The sequence below is a fragment of the Oncorhynchus gorbuscha genome, unplaced genomic scaffold (genome assembly GCF_021184085.1).
Source record: "Oncorhynchus gorbuscha isolate QuinsamMale2020 ecotype Even-year unplaced genomic scaffold, OgorEven_v1.0 Un_scaffold_6121, whole genome shotgun sequence".
NCBI classification, from domain to species: Eukaryota; Metazoa; Chordata; class Actinopteri; order Salmoniformes; family Salmonidae; genus Oncorhynchus; species Oncorhynchus gorbuscha.
Genome location: NW_025749791.1, coordinates 1313 through 22034, shown reverse-complemented (window position 1 = coordinate 22034; position 20722 = coordinate 1313). Strand labels below are relative to the sequence as shown.

General features: G+C 48.4%; 1 protein-coding gene across 1 annotated transcript; it reads right to left on the bottom strand.

Annotated features, from left to right (window-relative positions):
* Window positions 1–907: 907 nt before the first annotated feature.
* Window positions 908–19700, bottom strand: LOC124029327 (polycomb protein SUZ12-like; the record flags this gene model as incomplete). Its single annotated transcript, XM_046341088.1, is given in 11 exon segments — window positions 908–1595; window positions 2406–2604; window positions 6170–6357; window positions 6711–6854; window positions 9022–9113; window positions 9610–9793; window positions 13124–13229; window positions 15893–15992; window positions 17275–17518; window positions 17673–17758; window positions 19651–19700. Coding segments are annotated over 11 exon segments (1492 nt in total), but the record flags the coding sequence as incomplete, so codon positions are not given.
* Window positions 19701–20722: the final 1022 nt, after the last annotated feature.

Here is a 20722-nt window from a genome sequence, read left to right as displayed (position 1 = left end):
CAGGTTTCCATCCAACCATCATATGGAAGTAAACATGGAGTCATGCAACGATATGATTCACAGTTTAAGCTACAGATTTAATAAGTGATGAACAGGGAGGTGAAAGATGAACTTGCCTACTTGATGTTCCTTGACAATAAATATCCAGGGTCATTTGACCCCCCCCCCCAAATAAATCTAGCCCTTATCCATAATAATCTCATCATGTAGGCTTACCCCACACTGTATGTGCCAGCTATTGGCTCAAGTGCCACAGGCCAAGACCACAGCAACATCTTATAGAGAACGACACACGGCAACGTCTAGAGGACGACACACGGCAACGTCTAGAGAACGACACACGGCAACGTCTAGAGAACGACACACGGCAACGTCTAGAGGACGACACACAGCTACATATTATAGAGAACGACACACAGCAACGTCTAGAGAACGACACACGGCAACATCTTCTAGAGAACGACACACGGCAACATCTTCTAGAGGACGACACACGGCAACATCTTCTAGAGGACGACACACAGCAACGTCTAGAGGACGACACAGCAACGTCTAGAGAACGACACACGGCAACGTCAAGAGGGCGACACACGGCAACGTCTAGAGGGGCGACACACGGCAACGTCTAGAGGGCGACACACGGCAACGTCTAGAGGGCGACACACGGCAACGTCTAGAGGGCGACACACGGCAACGTCTAGAGACGACACACGGCAACGTCTGAGGACGACACACACGGCAACGTCTAGAGGACGACACACGGCAACGTCTAGAGGGCGACACACGGCAACGTCTAGAGAACGACACACGGCAACGTCTAGAGAGGGCGACACACAACATCTTATAGAGGACGACACACGGCAACATCTTATAGAACGACACACAGCAACGTCTAGAGGGGCGACACACAGCAACGTCTAGAGAACGACACACAGCAACGTCTAGAGAACGACACACAGCAACGTCTAGAGAACGACACACAGCAACGTCTAGAGAACGACACACAGCAACGTCTAGAGAACGACACACAGCAACGTCTAGAGAACGACACACAGCAACGTCTAGCGGACGACACACAGCAACGCCTAGAGGACGACACACAGCAACGCCTAGAGGACGACACACAGCAACGTCTAGAGGACGACACACAGCAACGTCTAGAGGACGACACACAGCAACGTCTAGAGGACGACACACAGCAACGTCTAGAGGACGACACACAGCAACATCTAGAGGACGACACACAGCAACGTCTAGAGGACGACACACGGCAACATCTAGAGGACGACACACGGCAACATCTAGAGGACGACACACGGCAACATCTAGAGAACGACACACGGCAACGTCTAGAGGACACACAGCAACGTCTAGAGAACGACACACAGCAACATCTCATGAAGCTCTAGAGAACGACACACAGCAACGTCTAGAGGACAACACACAGCAACGCCTGATGATGCTTTAAACAGAGGCTGTATAACGAGGCCAGGGCTTTAATGCGGGGTTACGTACCCATACTTCATGACGTGAAGGTTCCACAGCTTCATCACCTCCTTCTCTCCATCGTTCACGTCTGTAAACTCCTGGATTTGCTGTAGACAGAACAACAGTCAAGAGTGGATTCTGAGTCAAGTTGGAGACTCCAAACCCAATGTCAGTGTGGCTCTGTTGTAATGGTAGACCTGGGTTTGTATGGGCCTAATACCTACAGGCTGTACTGGTGCAGAGTAGACCTGGGTTTGTATAATACCTACAGGCTGTACTGGTGCAGAGTAGACCTGGGTTTGTATAATACCTACAGGCTGTACTGGTGCAGAGTAGACCTGGGTTTGTATAATACCTACAGGCTGTACTGGTGCAGAGTAGACCTGGGTTTGTATAATACCTACAGGCTGTACTGGTGCAGAGTAGACCTGGGTTTGTATGGGCCTAATACCTACAGGCTGTACTGGTGCAGAGTAGACCTGGGTTTGTATGGGCCTAATACATACAGGCTGTACTGGTGCAGAGTAGACCTGGGTTTGTATAATACCTACAGGCTGTACTGGTGCAGAGTAGACCTGGGTTTGTATAATACCTACAGGCTGTACTGGTGCAGAGTAGACCTGGGTTTGTATGGGCCTAATACCTACAGTCTGTAATATGGTAGCTACCTGCTCAGTGTGTGTCTCACCATGTGTGGTAGCTACCTGCTCAGTGTGTCTCACCATGTGTGGTAGCTACCTGCTCAGTGTATCTCACCATGTGTGGTAGCTACCTGCTCAGTGTATCTCACCATGTGTGGTAGCTACCTGCTCAGTGTATCTCACCATGTGTGGTAGCTACCTGCTCAGTGTATCTCACCATGTGTGGTAGCTACCTGCTCAGTAGCTACCTGCTCAGTGTGTGTTTGCGTCTCTCACCATGATGGTCCTCTCTCGGAGCCAGAAGGGGTCAGTCTCATCCTCACTGTCGTGATCTACCTCCTGGGGTGTTTTGGGGGTACAGCTGTCTGAACGGAAGTAGAGGCGGTTGTGACCTGGGATGATTCTCTGCTGGTCTCCCTCTCCTCCATCAGCCTCCAGGAACTCACACAGACTGGGGGGGAGGAGACGCTTCGGTCTAAGGGGAGGAGAGGGAGGGGTTAGTAAGTGACTGTCAATTGTACCTGAATACATACATGCTTTAGCCTACAGGAAGAGAGAGGTAAAGATCCTACTGAAAGGAGAACAGAAGAGAGGGAAAGAGAGAGAGGTAAATATCCTACTGGAAGGAGAACAGAAGAGTGTGTGTGTGTGTGTGTGACCCAGACGTGTGTACCCAGTTACCTGCAGATGAAGGTGCGTGCGTGCGTGCGTGTGTGTGTGTGTGTGTGTGTGTGTGTGTGTGTGTGTGTGTGTGTGTGTGTGTGTGTGTGTGTGTGTGTGTGTGTGTGACCCAGAAAGTGTACCCAGTTACCTGCAGATGAAGGTGTGTGTGTGTGTGTGCGCGTGTGACCCAGAAAGTGTACCCAGTTACCTGCAGATGAAGGTGTGTGTGTGTGTGTGTGTGTGTGTGTGTGTGTGTGTGTGTGTGTGGTGTGTGTGTGTGTGTGTGTGTGTGTGTGTGTGTGTGTGTGTGTGTGTGTGTGTGTGTGTGTGTGTGTGTGTGTGTGTGTGTGTGGTGTGTGTGACCCAGACGTGTGTACCCAGTTACCTGCAGATGAGGATGTGTGTGTGTGTGTGTGTGTGTGTGTGTGTGTGTGTGTGTGTGTGTGTGTGTGTGTGTGTGTGACCCAGACGTGTGTACCCAGTTACCTGCAGATGAAGGTGTGTGTGTGTGTGACCCAGAAAGTGTACCCAGTTACCTGCAGACGAGGATGTGTGTGTGTGTGTGTGTGTGTGTGACCCAGACGTGTGTACCCAGTTACCTGCAGATGAAGGTGTGTGTGTGTGTGTGTGTGTGACCCAGACGTGTGTACCCAGTTACCTGCAGACGAGGATGTGTGTGTGTGTGTGTGTGTGTGACCCAGACGTGTGTACCCAGTTACCTGCAGACGAGGATGTGTGTGTGTGTGTGTGTGTGTGTGTGTGTGTGTGTGTGTGTGTGTGTGTGTGTGTGTGTGTGTGACCCAGACGTGTGTACCCAGTTACCTGCAGACGAGGATGTGTGTGACCCAGACGTGTGTACCCAGTTACCTGCAGACGAGGATGTGTGTGTGTGTGTGTGTGTGTGTGTGTGTGTGTGTGTGTGTGTGTGTGTGTGTGTGTGTGTGTGTGTGTGTGTGTGTGTGTGTGTGTGTGTGTGTGTGTGTGTGTGTGACCCAGACGTGTGTACCCAGTTACCTGCAGATGAAGGTGTGTGTGTGTGTGTGTGTGTGACCCAGACGTGTGTACCCAGTTACCTGCAGACGAGGATGTGTGTGACCCAGACGTGTGTACCCAGTTACCTGCAGATGAGGATGTGTGTGTGTGTGTGTGTGTGTGTGTGTGTGTGTGTGTGTGTGTGTGTGTGTGTGTGTGTGTGTGTGTGTGTGTGTGTGTGTGTGTGTGTGTGTGTGTGTGTGACCCAGACGTGTGTACCCAGTTACCTGCAGATGAAGGTGTGTGTGTGTGTGACCCAGTTACCTGCAGACGAGGATGTGTGTGACCCAGACGTGTGTCCCAGTTACCTGCAGACGAGGATGTGTGTGTCCCAGTTACCTGCAGACGAGGATGTGTGTGACCCAGTTACCTGCAGACGAGGATGTGTGTGACCCAGTTACCTGCAGACGAGGATGTGTGTGTGTTACCTGCAGACGAGGATGTGTGTGACCCAGTTACCTGCAGACGAGGATGTGTGTGACCCAGTTACCTGCAGACGAGGATGTGTGTGACCCAGTTACCTGCAGACGAGGATGTGTGTGACCCAGTTACCTGCAGACGAGGATGTGTGTGACCCAGTTACCTGCAGACGAGGATGTGTGTGACCCAGTTACCTGCAGACGAGGATGTGTGTGACCCAGTTACCTGCAGACGAGGATGTGTGTGACCCAGTTACCTGCAGACGAGGATGTGTGTGACCCAGTTACCTGCAGACGAGGATGTGTGTGACCCAGTTACCTGCAGACGAGGATGTGTGTGACCCAGTTACCTGCAGACGAGGATGTGTGTGACCCAGTTACCTGCAGACGAGGATGTGTGTGACCCAGTTACCTGCAGACGAGGATGTGTGTGACCCAGTTACCTGCAGACGAGGATGTGTGTGACCCAGTTACCTGCAGACGAGGATGTGTGTGACCCAGTTACCTGCAGACGAGGATGTGTGTGACCCAGTTACCTGCAGACGAGGATGTGTGACCCAGTTACCTGCAGACGAGGATGTGTGTGACCCAGTTACCTGCAGACGAGGATGTGTGTGACCCAGTTACCTGCAGACGAGGATGTGTGACCCAGTTACCTGCAGACGAGGATGTGTGTGACCCAGTTACCTGCAGACGAGGATGTGTGTGACCCAGTTACCTGCAGACGAGGATGTGTGTGACCCAGTTACCTGCAGACGAGGATGTGTGTGACCCAGTTACCTGCAGACGAGGATGTGTGTGACCCAGTTACCTGCAGACGAGGATGTGTGTGACCCAGTTACCTGCAGACGAGGATGTGTGTGACCCAGTTACCTGCAGACGAGGATGTGTGTGACCCAGTTACCTGCAGACGAGGATGTGTGTGACCCAGTTACCTGCAGACGAGGATGTGTGTGACCCAGTTACCTGCAGACGAGGATGTGTGACCCAGTTACCTGCAGACGAGGATGTGTGTGACCCAGTTACCTGCAGACGATGGATGTGTGTGACCCAGTTACCTGCAGACGAGGATGTGTGTGACCCAGTTACCTGCAGACGAGGATGTGTGTGACCCAGTTACCTGCAGACGAGGATGTGTGTGACCCAGTTACCTGCAGACGAGGATGTGTGTGACCCAGTTACCTGCAGACGAGGATGTGTGTGACCCAGTTACCTGCAGACGAGGATGTGTGTGACCCAGTTACCTGCAGACGAGGATGTGTGTGACCCAGTTACCTGCAGACGAGGATGTGTGTGACCCAGTTACCTGCAGACGAGGATGTGTGTGACCCAGTTACCTGCAGACGAGGATGTGTGTGACCCAGTTACCTGCAGACGAGGATGTGTGTGACCCAGTTACCTGCAGACGAGGATGTGTGTGACCCAGTTACCTGCAGACGAGGATGTGTGTGACCCAGTTACCTGCAGACGAGGATGTGTGTGACCCAGTTACCTGCAGACGAGGATGTGTGACCCAGTTACCTGCAGACGAGGATGTGTGTGACCCAGTTACCTGCAGACGAGGATGTGTGTGACCCAGTTACCTGCAGACGAGATGTGTGTGACCCAGTTACCTGCAGACGAGGATGTGTGTGACCCAGTTACCTGCAGACGAGGATGTGTGTGACCCAGTTACCTGCAGACGAGGATGTGTGTGACCCAGTTACCTGCAGACGAGGATGTGTGTGACCCAGTTACCTGCAGACGAGGATGTGATGTGTGACCCAGTTACCTGCAGACGAGGATGTGTGTGACCCAGTTACCTGCAGACGAGGATGTGTGTGACCCAGTTACCTGCAGACGAGGATGTGTGTGACCCAGTTACCTGCAGACGAGGATGTGTGTGACCCAGTTACCTGCAGACGAGGATGTGTGTGACCCAGTTACCTGCAGACGAGGATGTGTGTGACCCAGTTACCTGCAGACGAGGATGTGTGTGACGGGGATCTCTTGACGGGTCCGTTCCTGCTGAAGGCGAAGCCGGGCTGACTGTGAATATCCCGAGGATTCCCAGCATGCACCCCGTCGTAACGCTCATTAATAGACACGTCTATCCTCGCTCCTTTAGGGTGGGGCTGGTGAGGTCATAGGACATGTCAATCACAACAGACCTGTCTAGTTTAATAACCAGCCCTTATTCAGCCCCCAATATGTACAGCTCCTGACAGTACAACCCCGCCACCCCACACACACACCCCCGGTCTCTCTCACCTCCTAGGCTGTTTACACAGCCAGCCCAATTATTGGCAAAATATCAGAATTGAGCTGCCTGTCTAAATGCAGTCATAGTTGAAGATGAATCTGCTGTGGGCCAGTTTGAGGAGACTGTAGTCCTCTACAGTTCAGAGTGCACCAGACAGACAGACAGACAGACAGACAGACAAACACTCTCTCTCTCTCTCTCTCTCTCGCTTCCCCTCGCTCTCACCACGTAGTTGAAGATGAATCTGCTGTGGGCCAGTTTGAGGTGTTTGAGGAGACTGTAGAGTCTCCTACAGTTCAGAGTGCACCAGGGACAGTGGAGGTCATCTCTAGCCTCGGTTTGCTGCTGTGTGTTGTGGTTATACAGGAACTAGAGAGAGAAGGAGAGAGAGTGAGAGTGAGAGAGGGAGAGAGAGAGGGGTGAGGGAGGGAGGGAGAGAGAGAGGGGTGAGAGGAGAAGGAGAGCGTGAGAAGGATATAGACTATGTAATTCTACACATAAGGTCAGCCAGTCTGACCATAGAGTATGAGTCAGTAGAAACTATGAAACTCCCCATCCTTGACAGCCAAGTCTGAAATACATTGAACCAAATGGGACCCTATTGCCTACATAGTGAACCATGGGCCCTGGTCAAATGAAGGGCACTATATAGGGAACAGGATGCAGACCTGCTATAAAGGACCAGGTCTCTAATAACCCCCAGTCAGCCTGTTATAAAGGACCAGGTCTCTAATAACCCCCAGTCAGCCTGTTATAAAGGACCAGGTCTCTAATAACCCCCAGTCAGACCTGTTATAAAGGACCAGGTCTCTAATAACCCCCAGTCAGACCTGTTATAAAGGACCAGGTCTCTAATAACCCCCAGTCAGCCTGTTATAAAGGACCAGGTCTCTAATAACCCCCAGTCAGACCTGTTATAAAGGACCAGGTCTCTAATAACCCCCAGTCAGCCTGTTATAAAGGACAAGGTCTCTAATACCATCCACCCCCAGTCAGACCTGTTATAAAGGACCAGGTCTCTAATAACCCCCAGTCAGACCTGTTATAAAGGACCAGGTCTCTAATAACCCCAGTCAGACCTGTTATAAAGGACCAGGTCTCTAATAACCCCCAGTCAGACCTGTTATAAAGGACCAGGTCTCTAATACCATCCACCCCAGTCAGACCTGTTATAAAGGACCAGGTCTCTAATAACCCCCAGTCAGACCTGTTATAAAGGACCAGGTCTCTAATACCATCCACCCCAGTCAGACCTGTTATAAAGGACCAGGTCTCTAATAACCCCCAGTCAGACCTGTTATAAAGGACCAGGTCTCTAATAACCCCCAGTCAGACCTGTTATAAAGGACCAGGTCTCTAATAACCCCAGTCAGCCTGTTATAAAGGACCAGGTCTCTAATAACCCCCAGTCAGACCTGTTATAAAGGACCAGGTCTCTAATAACCCCAGTCAGACCTGTTATAAAGGACCAGGTCTCTAATACCATCCACCCCAGTCAGACCTGTTATAAAGGACCAGGTCTCTAATAACCCCCAGTCAGACCTGTTATAAAGGACCAGGTCTCTAATAACCCCCAGTCAGACCTGTTATAAAGGACCAGGTCTCTAATAACTCCCAGTCAGACCTGTTATAAAGGACCAGGTCTCTAATAACCCCCAGTCAGACCTGTTATAAAGGACCAGGTCTCTAATACCATCCACCTCCAGTCAGACCTGTTATAAAGGACCAGGTCTCTAATACCCCCAGTCAGACCTGTTATAAAGGACCAGGTCTCTAATACCCCCAGTCAGACCTGTTATAAAGGACCAGGTCTCTAATAACCCCAGTCAGACCTGTTATAAAGGACCAGGTCTCTAATACCATCCACCTCCAGTCAGACCTGTTATAAAGGACCAGGTCTCTAATAACCCCCAGTCAGACCTGTTATAAAGGACCAGGTCTCTAATAACCCCCAGTCAGACCTGTTATAAAGGACCAGGTCTCTAATAACCCCCAGTCAGACCTGTTATAAAGGACCAGGTCTCTAATAACCCCCAGTCAGACCTGCTATAAAGGACCAGGTCTCTAATACCATCCACCCCCAGTCAGACCTGTTATAAAGGACCAGGTCTCTAATAACCCCCAGTCAGACCTGTTATAAAGGACCAGGTCTCTAATACCCCCAGTCAGACCTGTTATAAAGGACCAGGTCTCTAATAACCCCCAGTCAGACCTGCTATAAAGGACCAGGTCTCTAATACCATCCACCTCCAGTCAGACCTGTTATAAAGGACCAGGTCTCTAATAACCCCCAGTCAGACCTGTTATAAAGGACCAGGTCTCTAATACCCCCAGTCAGACCTGTTATAAAGGACCAGGTCTCTAATACCCCCAGTCAGACCTGTTATAAAGGACCAGGTCTCTCATACCATCCACCTCCAGTCAGACACATAACAAGAGAACAAAAGACAAGCACAACACAACTGTGATTCAGACATGGATTGCACAATGCAATCTGCTCTAAAGTCAAGAATACAAGTGTGTTTCTCCCTCTCACCTGGTAGAATATGCGTAGATTGTCACTCGGTTCCTCAAGTGTGTGTTCTTGTCTCATCTGAAACTCTGTACTGCTGAAGGAGTCTTTCACAGCTACAGAGAGAGGGAAGAAACGTGTTCCACGTTTAAAGGGATTCTTTGGTGAGGTCATAGAAGTGTTCCACGTTTAAAGGGATTCTTTGGTGAGGTCATAGAACGTGTTCCACGTTTAAAGGGATTCTTTGGTGAGGTCATAGAACGTGTTCCACGTTCAAAGGGATTCTTTAACGTGTTCCACGTTCAAAGGGATACTTCAGGATTTTGCTAATGAGGTCATTTATCTACTTCCCCAGAAATCAGATGAACTCGTGGATACTACTTTTATTTCTCAGTGTCCAGTATGAAGGATGTTGCTAACTATCACTGGCGCAATTGCTAACTAATGTTCGCTAGCAGACACCACAGACTTCCAGTCATTTTGCTAAAGCTAGTTAGCATTGGCTCACAAAACTGCCTCTTAACTTCCTTTATAACGGACGCAAAGACATAAAAATCTACAAATTACAACAGTCCGTCTGTGTGCGAGTGCGTCGTCCGGTCCGTGTCTCACCTACGGTCTGAGTGGGTCTGAGGGAGCAGGGCTTAGGGTCGGAGGTCAGGCTGCTAGCGTCAGCGTTCCGCGTGGCGAGGGGTTTGGCCACAGGGGCCGTCGACCTATCACTGGGCTCGCCTGTCCAACGCAGTGTGAACTGGAGAGTAGGACCCTTGGAGAACGTCTCAAACGGAGGGAGGAGCTACAGAAAGTGGGGTAGAGAGACAAAGACATGAGTAAAGGGAAGTGCTGACCTCTTCCTGTCTGTTCAGAGAGGAAGACCAGGGGCCTGGGAGGAGGAATTACATACTAGTGATGCACCGTATACAAAACTTCTGGACTTTTTTTGATACAATCATTTTTATTTTCGATACTTCCTGCCAAATGTATCTCACGGATCAAATTTGTTTATCAACGCAGTCAATGTCCAACGGAATACACCGTGCCTGTCGCCACTTAGCCTGGACTGGGAGTCTGGACTGTATCATGTTAGCTCCCCACTTAGCCTGTACTGAGAGTCTGGACTGTATCATGTTAGCTCCCCACTTAGCCTGTACTGGGAGTCTGGACTGTATCATGTTAGCTCCCCACTTAGCCTGTACTGGGAGTCTGGACTGTATCATGTTAGCTCTCCACTTAGCCTGTACTGGGAGTCTGGACTGTATCATGTTAGCTCCCCACTTAGCCTGTACTGGGAGTCTGGACTGTATCATGTTAGCTCTCCACTTAGCCTGTACTGGGGGTCTGGACTGTATCATGTTAGCTCCCCACTTAGCCTGGACTGTATCATGTTAGCTCCCCACTTAGCCTGTACTGAGAGTCTGGACTGTATCATGTTAGCTCCCCACTTAGCCTGTACTGGGAGTCTGGACTGTATCATGTTAGCTCCCCACTTAGCCTGTACTGGGAGTCTGGACTGTATCATGTTAGCTCTCCACTTAGCCTGTACTGGGAGTCTGGACTGTATCATGTTAGCTCCCCACTTAGCCTGTACTGGGAGTCTGGACTGTATCATGTTAGCTCTCCACTTAGCCTGTACTGGGGGTCTGGACTGTATCATGTTAGCTCCCCACTTAGCCTGGACTGTATCATGTTAGCTCCCCACTTAGTCTGGACTGTATCATGTTAGCTCCCCACTTAGTCTGGACTGTATCATGTTAGCTCCCCACTTAGCCTGTACTGTATCATGTTAGCTCCCACTTAGCCTGTACTGTATCATGTTAGCTCCCCACTTAGCCTGTACTGTATCATGTTAGCTCCCACTTAGCCTGTACTGTATCATGTTAGCTCCCACTTAGCCTGTACTGTACCATGTTAGCTCCCCACTTAGCCTGTACTGTATCATGTTAGCTCCCCACTTAGCCTGTACTGTATCATGTTAGCTCTCCACTCAGCCTGTACTGTATCATGTTAGCTCCCCACTTAGCCTGGACTGTATCATGTTAGCTCCCCACTTAGCCTGTACTGTATCATGTTAGCTCCCCACTTAGCCTGTACTGTATCATGTTAGCTCCCCACTTAGCCTGTACTGTATCATGTTAGCTCCCCACTTAGCCTGTACTGTATCATGTTAGCTCCCCACTTAGCCTGTACTGTATCATGTTAGCTCCCCACTTAGCCTGTACTGTATCATGTTAGCTCTCCACTCAGCCTGTACTGTATCATGTTAGCTCCCCACTTAGCCTGTACTGTATCATGTTAGCTCCCCACTTAGCCTGTACTGTATCATGTTAGCTCCCCACTTAGCCTGTACTGTATCATGTTAGCTCCCCACTTAGCCTGTACTGTATCATGTTAGCTCCCCACTTAGCCTGTACTGTATCATGTTAGCTCCCCACTTAGCCTGTACTGTATCATGTTAGCTCTCCACTTAGCCTGTACTGTATCATGTTAGCTCCCCACTTAGCCTGGACTGTATCATGTTAGCTCTCCACTCAGCCTGTACTGTATCATGTTAGCTCCCCACTTAGCCTGTACTGTACCATGTTAGCTCCCCACTTAGCCTGTACTGTATCATGTTAGCTCCCCACTTAGCCTGTACTGTATCATGTTAGCTCCCCACTTAGCCTGTACTGTATCATGTTAGCTCCCCACTTAGCCTGGACTGTATCATGTTAGCTCTCCACTCAGCCTGTACTGTATCATGTTAGCTCCCCACTTAGCCTGGACTGTATCATGTTAGCTCCCCACTTAGCCTGTACTGTATCATGTTAGCTCCCCACTTAGCCTGTACTGTATCATGTTAGCTCCCCACTTAGCCTGGACTGTATCATGTTAGCTCTCCACTCAGCCTGTACTGTATCATGTTAGCTCCCCACTTAGCCTGGACTGTATCATGTTAGCTCTCCACTCAGCCTGTACTGTATCATGTTAGCTCCCCACTTAGCCTGTACTGTATCATGTTAGCTCCCCACTTAGCCTGGACTGTATCATGTTAGCTCTCCACTCAGCCTGTACTGGGAGTCTGGACTGTATCATGTTTAAATGTAACAATACTGAACTTCTAAGATCCCTAACTAATGAACAGAGTAGCTGAGTTCATCTGACTGGATCAGGAGCCATTCTGGGACTTGTTAATATACCTTTTATTTATTTACATTTTTTATTGAACTTTATTTAACGAGGCAAGTCAGTTAAAGAACAACTTCTTATTTACAATGAGGGCCTACCAAAAGGCAAATGGCCTCCTGCGGGGACGAGGGCTGGGATTAAAAATTATACACACACACACACACACACATATATACACACACACACACACACACACACACACACACACACACACACACACACACACACACACACACACACACACACACACATGTATATATAAAAATATAGGACCAAACACACATCACAACAGCACATGACAACACAACAGTACATAAAGAGAGACCTAAGACAACAACATAGCAAGGCAGCAGCACATGACAACACAACAGCACATAAAGAGGGACCTAAAGACAACAACATAGCATGGCAGCAGCACATGACAACACAACAGCACATAGAGACCTAAGACAACAACATAGCAAGGCAGCAGCACATGACAACACAACAGCACATAGAGACCTAAGACAACAACATAGCAAGGCAGCAGCACATGACAACACAACAGCACATAAAGAGGGACCTAAGACAACAACATAGCAAGGCAGCAGCACATGACAACACAACAGCACATAGAGACCTAAGACAACAACATAGCAAGGCAGCAGCACATGACAACACAACAGTACATAGAGACCTAAGACAACAACATAGCAAGGCAGCAGCACATGACAACACAACAGTACATAGAGACCTAAGACAACAACATAGCATGGCAGCAGCACATGACAACAGTACATAGAGACCTAAGACAACAACATAGCATGGCAGTAGCACATGACAACAGTACATAGAGACCTAAGACAACAACATAGCATGGCAGCAGCACATGACAACACAGGTATTGTTTTGGTATGGAGTAACGTGATACTAAACCTGGTTTCCAAGTCCAAATTGTGGTCTGGTGACAACACACACGTACCTTTCCATCCAGGTTCGTTTCCCAGGTGGCTCTCTTCTTGTTGACAGGACAGTCCACCATCTGCTGCATAGACACCTCATACTCTCCATCTAACAACTGCAGACGCCTACACACACACACACACACACACACACACACACACACACACACACACACACACACACACACACACACACACACACACACACACAAACATAATAATAATATAATATATGCCATTTAGCAGACGCTTTTATCCAAAGCGACTTACAGTCATGTGTGCATACATTCTACGTATGGGTGATCCCGGGGATTGAACCCACTACCCTGGCGTTACAAGCGCCATGCTCTACCAAATGAGCTACAGAAGGACCACACAAACACACAAACATTAACAGCAACAGATAGAGGCCATCCAACAACTGCAAAGTGAGTCGGTTTTTGTGAAGAAAGGTGATTTCTAGACGGCCAACTGCAATGCAGGTGTTGTGGGACAAGCCCCACAGTCCCCCGGAGACGCGGGACAAGCCCCACAGTCCCCCGGAGACGCGGGACAAGCCCCACAGTCCCCCGGAGACGCGGGACAAGCCCCACAGTCCCACGGAGACGCGGGACAAGCCCCACAGTCCCCCGGAGACGCGGGACAAGCCCCACAGTCCCCCGGAGACGCGGGACAAGCCCCACAGTCCCCCGGAGACGCGGGACAAGCCCCACGGAGACGCGGGACAAGCCCCACGGAGACGCGGGACAAGCCCCACAGTCCCCCGGAGACGCGGGACAAGCACCACAGTCCCCCGGAGACGCGGGACAAGCCCCACAGTCCCCCGGAGACGCGGGACAAGCCCCACAGTCCCCCCGGAGACGCGGGACAAGCCCCACAGTCCCCCGGAGACGCGGGACAAGCCCCACAGTCCCCTGGAGACGCGGGACAAGCCCCACAGTCCCCCGGAGACGCGGGACAAGCCCCACAGTCCCCCGGAGACGCGGGACAAGCCCCACGGAGACGCGGGACAAGCCCCACGGAGACGCGGGACAAGCCCCACAGTCCCCCGGAGACAAGTGCAGCATATGAGAGTGAGAATGAGAAAGAGACAGAATGTGTTTGTGTGTGAAAGATGAATAACAAAAGAACACAACCCTCTGTGTGTGTGTGTGTGTGTGTGTGTGTGTGTGTGTGTGTGTGTGTGTGTGTGTGTGTGTGTGTGTGTGTGTGTGTGTGTGTGTGTGTGTGTGTGTGTGTGTGTGTGTGTGTGTGTGTGTGTGTGTGTGTGTGTGTGTGTGTGTGTGTGTGTGTGTGTGTGTGTGTGTGTGTGTGTGTGTGTGTGTGTGTGTGTGTGTGTGTGTGTGTGTGTGTACTGTACTGGTGAGTACCTAAAGTCCAAGAGTAGTAAACCAACTATAATTCAGACAAGTGAGGACATTCAGCCGGTCCTCACTTGTTAAAGGCTATTTTAGGGTTAAGTTTAAGGGTTAGGGGTTAGGTTTAAGAGTTAGGGGTTAGGTTTAGGGGTTAAGTTTAAGGGTTAGGGGTTAGGTTTAGGGGTTAAGTTTAAGGGTTAGGGGTTAGGTTTAGGGGTTAAGTTTAAGGGTTAGGGGTTAGGTTTAGGGGTTAAGTTTAAGGGTTAGGTTTAGGGGTTAAGTTTAAGGGTTAGGTTTAGGGGTTAAGTTTAAGGGTTAGGGGTTAGGTTTAGGGGTTAAGTTTAAGGGTTAGGGGTTAGGTTTAGGGGTTAAGTTTAAGGGTTAAGTTTAAGGGTTAGGTTTAGGGGTTAAGTTTAAGGGTTAGGTTTAGGGGTTAAGTTTAAGGGTTAAGTTTAAGGGTTAGGTTTAGGGGTTAAGTTTAAGGGTTAGGTTTAGGGGTTAAGTTTAAGGGTTAGGTTTAGGGGTTAAGTTTAAGGGTTAGGGGTTAGGTTTAGGGAAAATAAGAACTTGAATGGGAATCAAATTGTTGGTTCCCAGAAAGTCCTCAAGTATAGTAAGACATAGCTGTGTGTGTGTGTGTGTGTGTGTGTGTGTGTGTGTGTGTGTGTGTGTGTGTGTGTGTGTGTGTGTGTGTGTGTGTGTGTGTGTGTGTGTGTGTGTGTGTGTGTGTGTGTGTAATTGTACTGGTGAGTACCTAAAGTCCAAGAGTAGTAAACCAACTATAATTCAGACAAGTGAGGACATTCAGCCGGTCCTCACTTGTTAAAATATTTTAGGGTTAAGTTTAAGGGTTAGGGGTTAGGTTTAGAGTTAGGGGTTAGGTTTAGGGGTTAAGTTTAAGGGTTAGGGGGGTTAGGTTTAGGGGTTAAGTTTAAGGGTTAGGGGTTAGGTTTAGGGGTTAAGTTTAAGGGTTAGGGGTTAGGTTTAGGGTTAAGTTTAAGGGTTAGGTTTAGGGTTAAGTTTAAGGGTTAGGTTTAGGGGTTAAGTTTAAGGGTTAGGGGGGTTAGGTTTAGGGGTTAAGTTTAAGGGTTGAGGGGCCAGGTTTAGGGGGCCGTTTAATTAAGTTTAACTTGAATTTAAGGGTTAATTAAGTTTATTAAGTTTAAGGTTCCCAGGGTTAAGTTTAAGGGTTAGAGTTTAGGGGTTAAGTTTAAGGGTTAGGTTTGAGGGGTTAAGTTTACAGGGTTAGGTTTAGGGAAAATAAGAACTTGAATGGGAATCAAATTGTTGGTTCCCAGTGTGTAAGACATGCTGTGTGTGTGTGTGTGTGTGTGTGTGTGTGTGTGTGTGTGTGTGTGTGTGTGTGTGTGTGTGTGTGTGTGTGTGTGTGTGTGTGTGTGTGTGTGTGTGTGTGTGTGTGTGTGTGTGTACCTGTTCTTATCAAACACAGTCATCTGAGCTACGAACATCGTTTCTCCAACTTCTTCTTGTCTGACGGTGGAGCTTCTCTTCTTCCTGTTACACACATCCTCTGTACCAATACAAGACTGGGGTTAACACACACACACATCCTCTGTTCCAATACAAGACTGGGGTTAACACACACACACACACACCTCCTCTGTTCCAATACAAGACTGGGGTTAACACACCCATCCTCTGTTCCAATACAAGACTGGGGTTAACACACACCTCCTCTGTTCCAATACAATACTGGGGTTAACACACACACCTCTGTTCAATACAAGACTGGGAGTTAACACACACACACACAAGACACCCTCTCTGTTCCAATACAAGACTGGGGTTAACACACACACACTCCTCTGTTCCAATACAAGACTGGGGTTAACACACACATCCTCTGTACCAACACAAGACTGGGGTTAACACACCTCCTCTGTTCCAATACAAGACTGGGGTTAACACACACATCCTCTGTTCCAATACAAGACTGGGGTTAACACACACACATCCTCTGTTCCAATACAAGACTGGGGTTAACACACACACACACCTCCTCTGTTCCAATACAAGACTGGGGTTAACACACACACACACACACACCTCCTCTGTTCCAATACAAGACTGGGGTTAACACACACATCCTCTGTACCAATACAAGACTGGGGTTAACACACACACACACACACACCTCCTCTGTTCCAATACAAGACTGGGGTTAACACACACCTCCTCTGTTCCAATACAAGACTGGGGTTAACACACACAATACACAACACACACATCCTCTGTACCAATACAAGACTGGGGTTAACACACATCCTCTGTATAATACAATACAGAGGGTTAACACACACCTCCTCTGTTCAATACAAGACTGGGGTTAACACACACACACACACACATCCTCTGTTCCAATACAAGACTGGGGTTAACACACACACACACACACACACACACACACACACACATCCTCTGTACCAATACAATACTGGGGTTAACACACACATCCTCTGTTCCAATACAAGACTGGGGTTAACACATCCTCTGTACCAATACAATGCAACACACACATCCTCTGTTCAATACAAGACTGGGGTTAACACACACACTCTGCACTGTACCAATACAATACTGGGGTTATCCTCTGTTCCAATACAAGACTGGGGTTAACACATCCTCTGTTCAATAGACTGAGGTTAACACACACACACCTCCTCTGTACCAATACAATACTGGGGTTAACACACACCACTGCCTCCTCTGTACCAATACAATACTGGGGTTAACACACACACACACACCATCTACCCTAGTGACATGTAGTTTAACTCCAGCACTAAGCCTACCTATATTCTCATTGGTCTGTCCATTGACCAGTCCGTTGTGCTGCGTCCTGCCTGGTCCAGACACTCTGAACAACAGGGAGTAGGACTTAACCGTGTGGCCGTTGCTGGCGTCAAACTCACTACTGGACACCACCAGAGAAGGACAGGAGCCCGGCTTGGGCTGACTGCTGGGAGTGCTGCTGTCTGGGTTCAGAGGCACCTGTTTCTTCCCTGTAGGAACCTGCTTCACTGGACAGCTCACATCCTGGGGGTGGGAGAGAACAGGGGAGTGGAAATGTGTATGGGAGAGTGGGGAGAAAAGAGAAAAGAGAGAAAGGGTTAAATGAGAGAAGATGTGAGCGCGTACACACACACACATTTTTGTCACCTAGCAGACGCTCTCACACTCTCTCTCTTACCTTCCTCTTCTTGTGACAGACTTTAACCAGCAGCACCTCTAGAGAAACAGAGTTCTGCTCATTCTCTGAGTCTACGGATGACTTCTCTGTAGTGGGGATAAGAAGACAGTAACCGCCAGGATGAGAGGGGGAATGAGAGGGGAATAAGAAGACAGTAACCGTCGGGATGAGAGGGAATAAGAAGACAGTAACCGTCAGGATGAGAGGGGAATAAGAAGACAGTAACCGTCAGGATGAGAGGGGAATGAGAAGACAGTAACCGTCGGGATGAGAAGACAGTAACCGTCAGGATGAGAGGGGAATAAGAAGACAGTAACCGTCCGGGATGAGAGGGGGAATAAGAAGACAGTAACCGTCGGGATGAGAGGGGAATAAGAAGACAGTAACCGTCAGGATGAGAGGGGTAACCGTCAGGATGAAGACAGTAACCGTCAGGATGAGAGGGAATGAGAGGGGAATAAGAAGACAGTAACCGTCAGGATGAGAGGGGAATAAGAAGACAGTAACCGTCGGGATGAGAGGGGAATAAGAAGACAGTAACCGTCGGGATGAGAGGGGAATAAGAAGACAGTAACCGTCAGGATGAGAGGGGAATAAGAAGACAGTAACCATCAGGATGAGAGGGGAATAAGAAGACAGTAACCGTCAGGATGAGAGGGAATAAGAAGACAGTAACCGTCAGGATGAGAGGGGGAATGAGAAGACAGTAACCGTCAGGATGAGAGGGGAATGAGAGACAGTAACCGAGGATGAGAAGAAGACAGTAACCGTCAGGATGAGAGGGGAATGAGAAGACAGTAACCGTCAGGATGAGGGGAATGAGAAGACAGTAACCGTCAGGATGAGAGAATAAGGGACAGTAACCGAGGGATGAGAGGTATAAGAAGACAGTAACCGTCAGGATGAGAGGGAATAAGAAGACAGTAACCGTCAGGATGAGAGGGGAATAAGAAGACAGTAACCGTCAGGATGAGAGGGAATAAGAAGACAGTAACCGTCAGGATGAGGGAATAAGAAGACAGTAACCGTCGGGATGAGAGGGGAATAAGAAGAGAGGGAATGAGAAGACAGTAACCGTCAGGATGAGAGGGAATAAGAAGGGGTGACAGTAACCGTCGGGATGAGATGAGAAGACAGTAACCGTCAGGATGAGAGGGGAGAGGGGAATAACCGATGAGACAGTAACCGTCAGGATGAGAGGGAATGAGAGGGAATGAGACAGTAACCGTCGGGATGAGAGGGAATAAGAAGACAGTAACCGTCAGGGATGAGAGGGAATAAGAAGACAGTAACCGTCAGGATGAGAGGGAATAAGAAGACAGTAACCGAGGATGAGAGGGAATAAGAAGACAGTAACCGTCAGGATGAGAGGGGAATAAGAAGACAGTAACCGTCAGGATGAGAGGGGAATAAGAAGACAGTAACCGTCAGGATGAGAGGGGAATAAGAAGACAGTAACCGTCAGGATGAGAGGGGAATAAGAAGACAGTAACCGTCGGGATGAGAGGGGGATGAGAGGGGAATAAGAAGACAGTAACCATCAGGATGAGAGGGGAATGAGAAGACAGTAACCGTCAGGATGAGACGGGAATAAGAAGACAGTAACCGTCAGGATGAGAGGGGAATAAGAAGACAGTAACCGTCGGGATGAGAGGGGAATAAGAAGACAGTAACCGTCAGGATGAGAGGGGAATGAGAAGACAGTAACCGTCGGGATGAGAGGGGAATGAGAAGACAGTAACCGTCAGGATTTAAACAAATAACGTGCATGTGATATGATTACATTTATATTTGCCATCATCCCTGCAAACAAGTTAAACACTTACCGACCATCATCCCTACAAACATCATGTTAAACACTTACCGACCATCATCCCTACAAACATCAAGTTAAACACTTACCGACCATCATCCCTACAAACATCAAGTTAAACACTTACCGACCATCATCCCTACAAACATCAAGTTAAACACTTACCGACTTTATGAAAGAACCCAGTGAAGGTGAGTTGCAGGTGTGAAGCCAGGCTGGGGACAGAGTTATACAAGAGTTACCAAAACGACCTTAGATCTCATTCTTTCAGGTATGAATGGATTCATGCAGGACTATGGATATCAAGGACTTAGGGAGTTAAAGTCCACTCAGAAACGATATTCTGGTATTCTACTCATTGATACAGTCCCATTTTGTTTTGCAAGTCATTGGTTAAAGTACAGGACATTCGCCTGGAGAACTTTCAACAAGGAAAGTGTAGCAGGCCACTTCATCCCTGTATCAACAGTGGACTAATGGAAAAAGACCAGAGCTGTGTTCGAATACCCATACTAACATACCGTATACTTAATGAGTACCCATACTAACATACCGTATACTACCTACTTAATGAGTACCCATACTAACATACTGTATACTACCTACTTAATGAGTACCCATACTAACATACCGTATACTACCTACTTAATGAGTACCCATACTAACATACCGTATACTACCTACTTAATGAGTACCCATACTAACATACCGTATACTACCTACTTAATGAGTACCCATACTAACATACCGTATACTACCTACTTAATGAGTACCCATACTAACATACCGTATACTACCTACTTAATGAGTACCCATACTAACATACCGTATACTACCTACTTAATGAGTACCCATACTAACATACCGTATACTACCCCATACTAACATACCGTATACTACCTACTCAATGAGTACCCATACTAACATACCGTATACTACCTACTTAATGAGTACCCATACTAACATACCGTATACTACCTACTTAATGAGTACCCATACTAACATACCGTATACTACCTACTAATGAGTACCCATACTAACATACCGTATACTACCTACTTAATGAGTACCCATACTAACATACTTAATGTATACTACCTACTTATTTATAGTACCCATACTAACATACCGTATACTACCTACTTAATGAGTACCCATACTAACATACCGTATACTACCTATTTAATGAGTACCCATACTAACATACCGTATACTACCTACTTAATGAGTACCCATA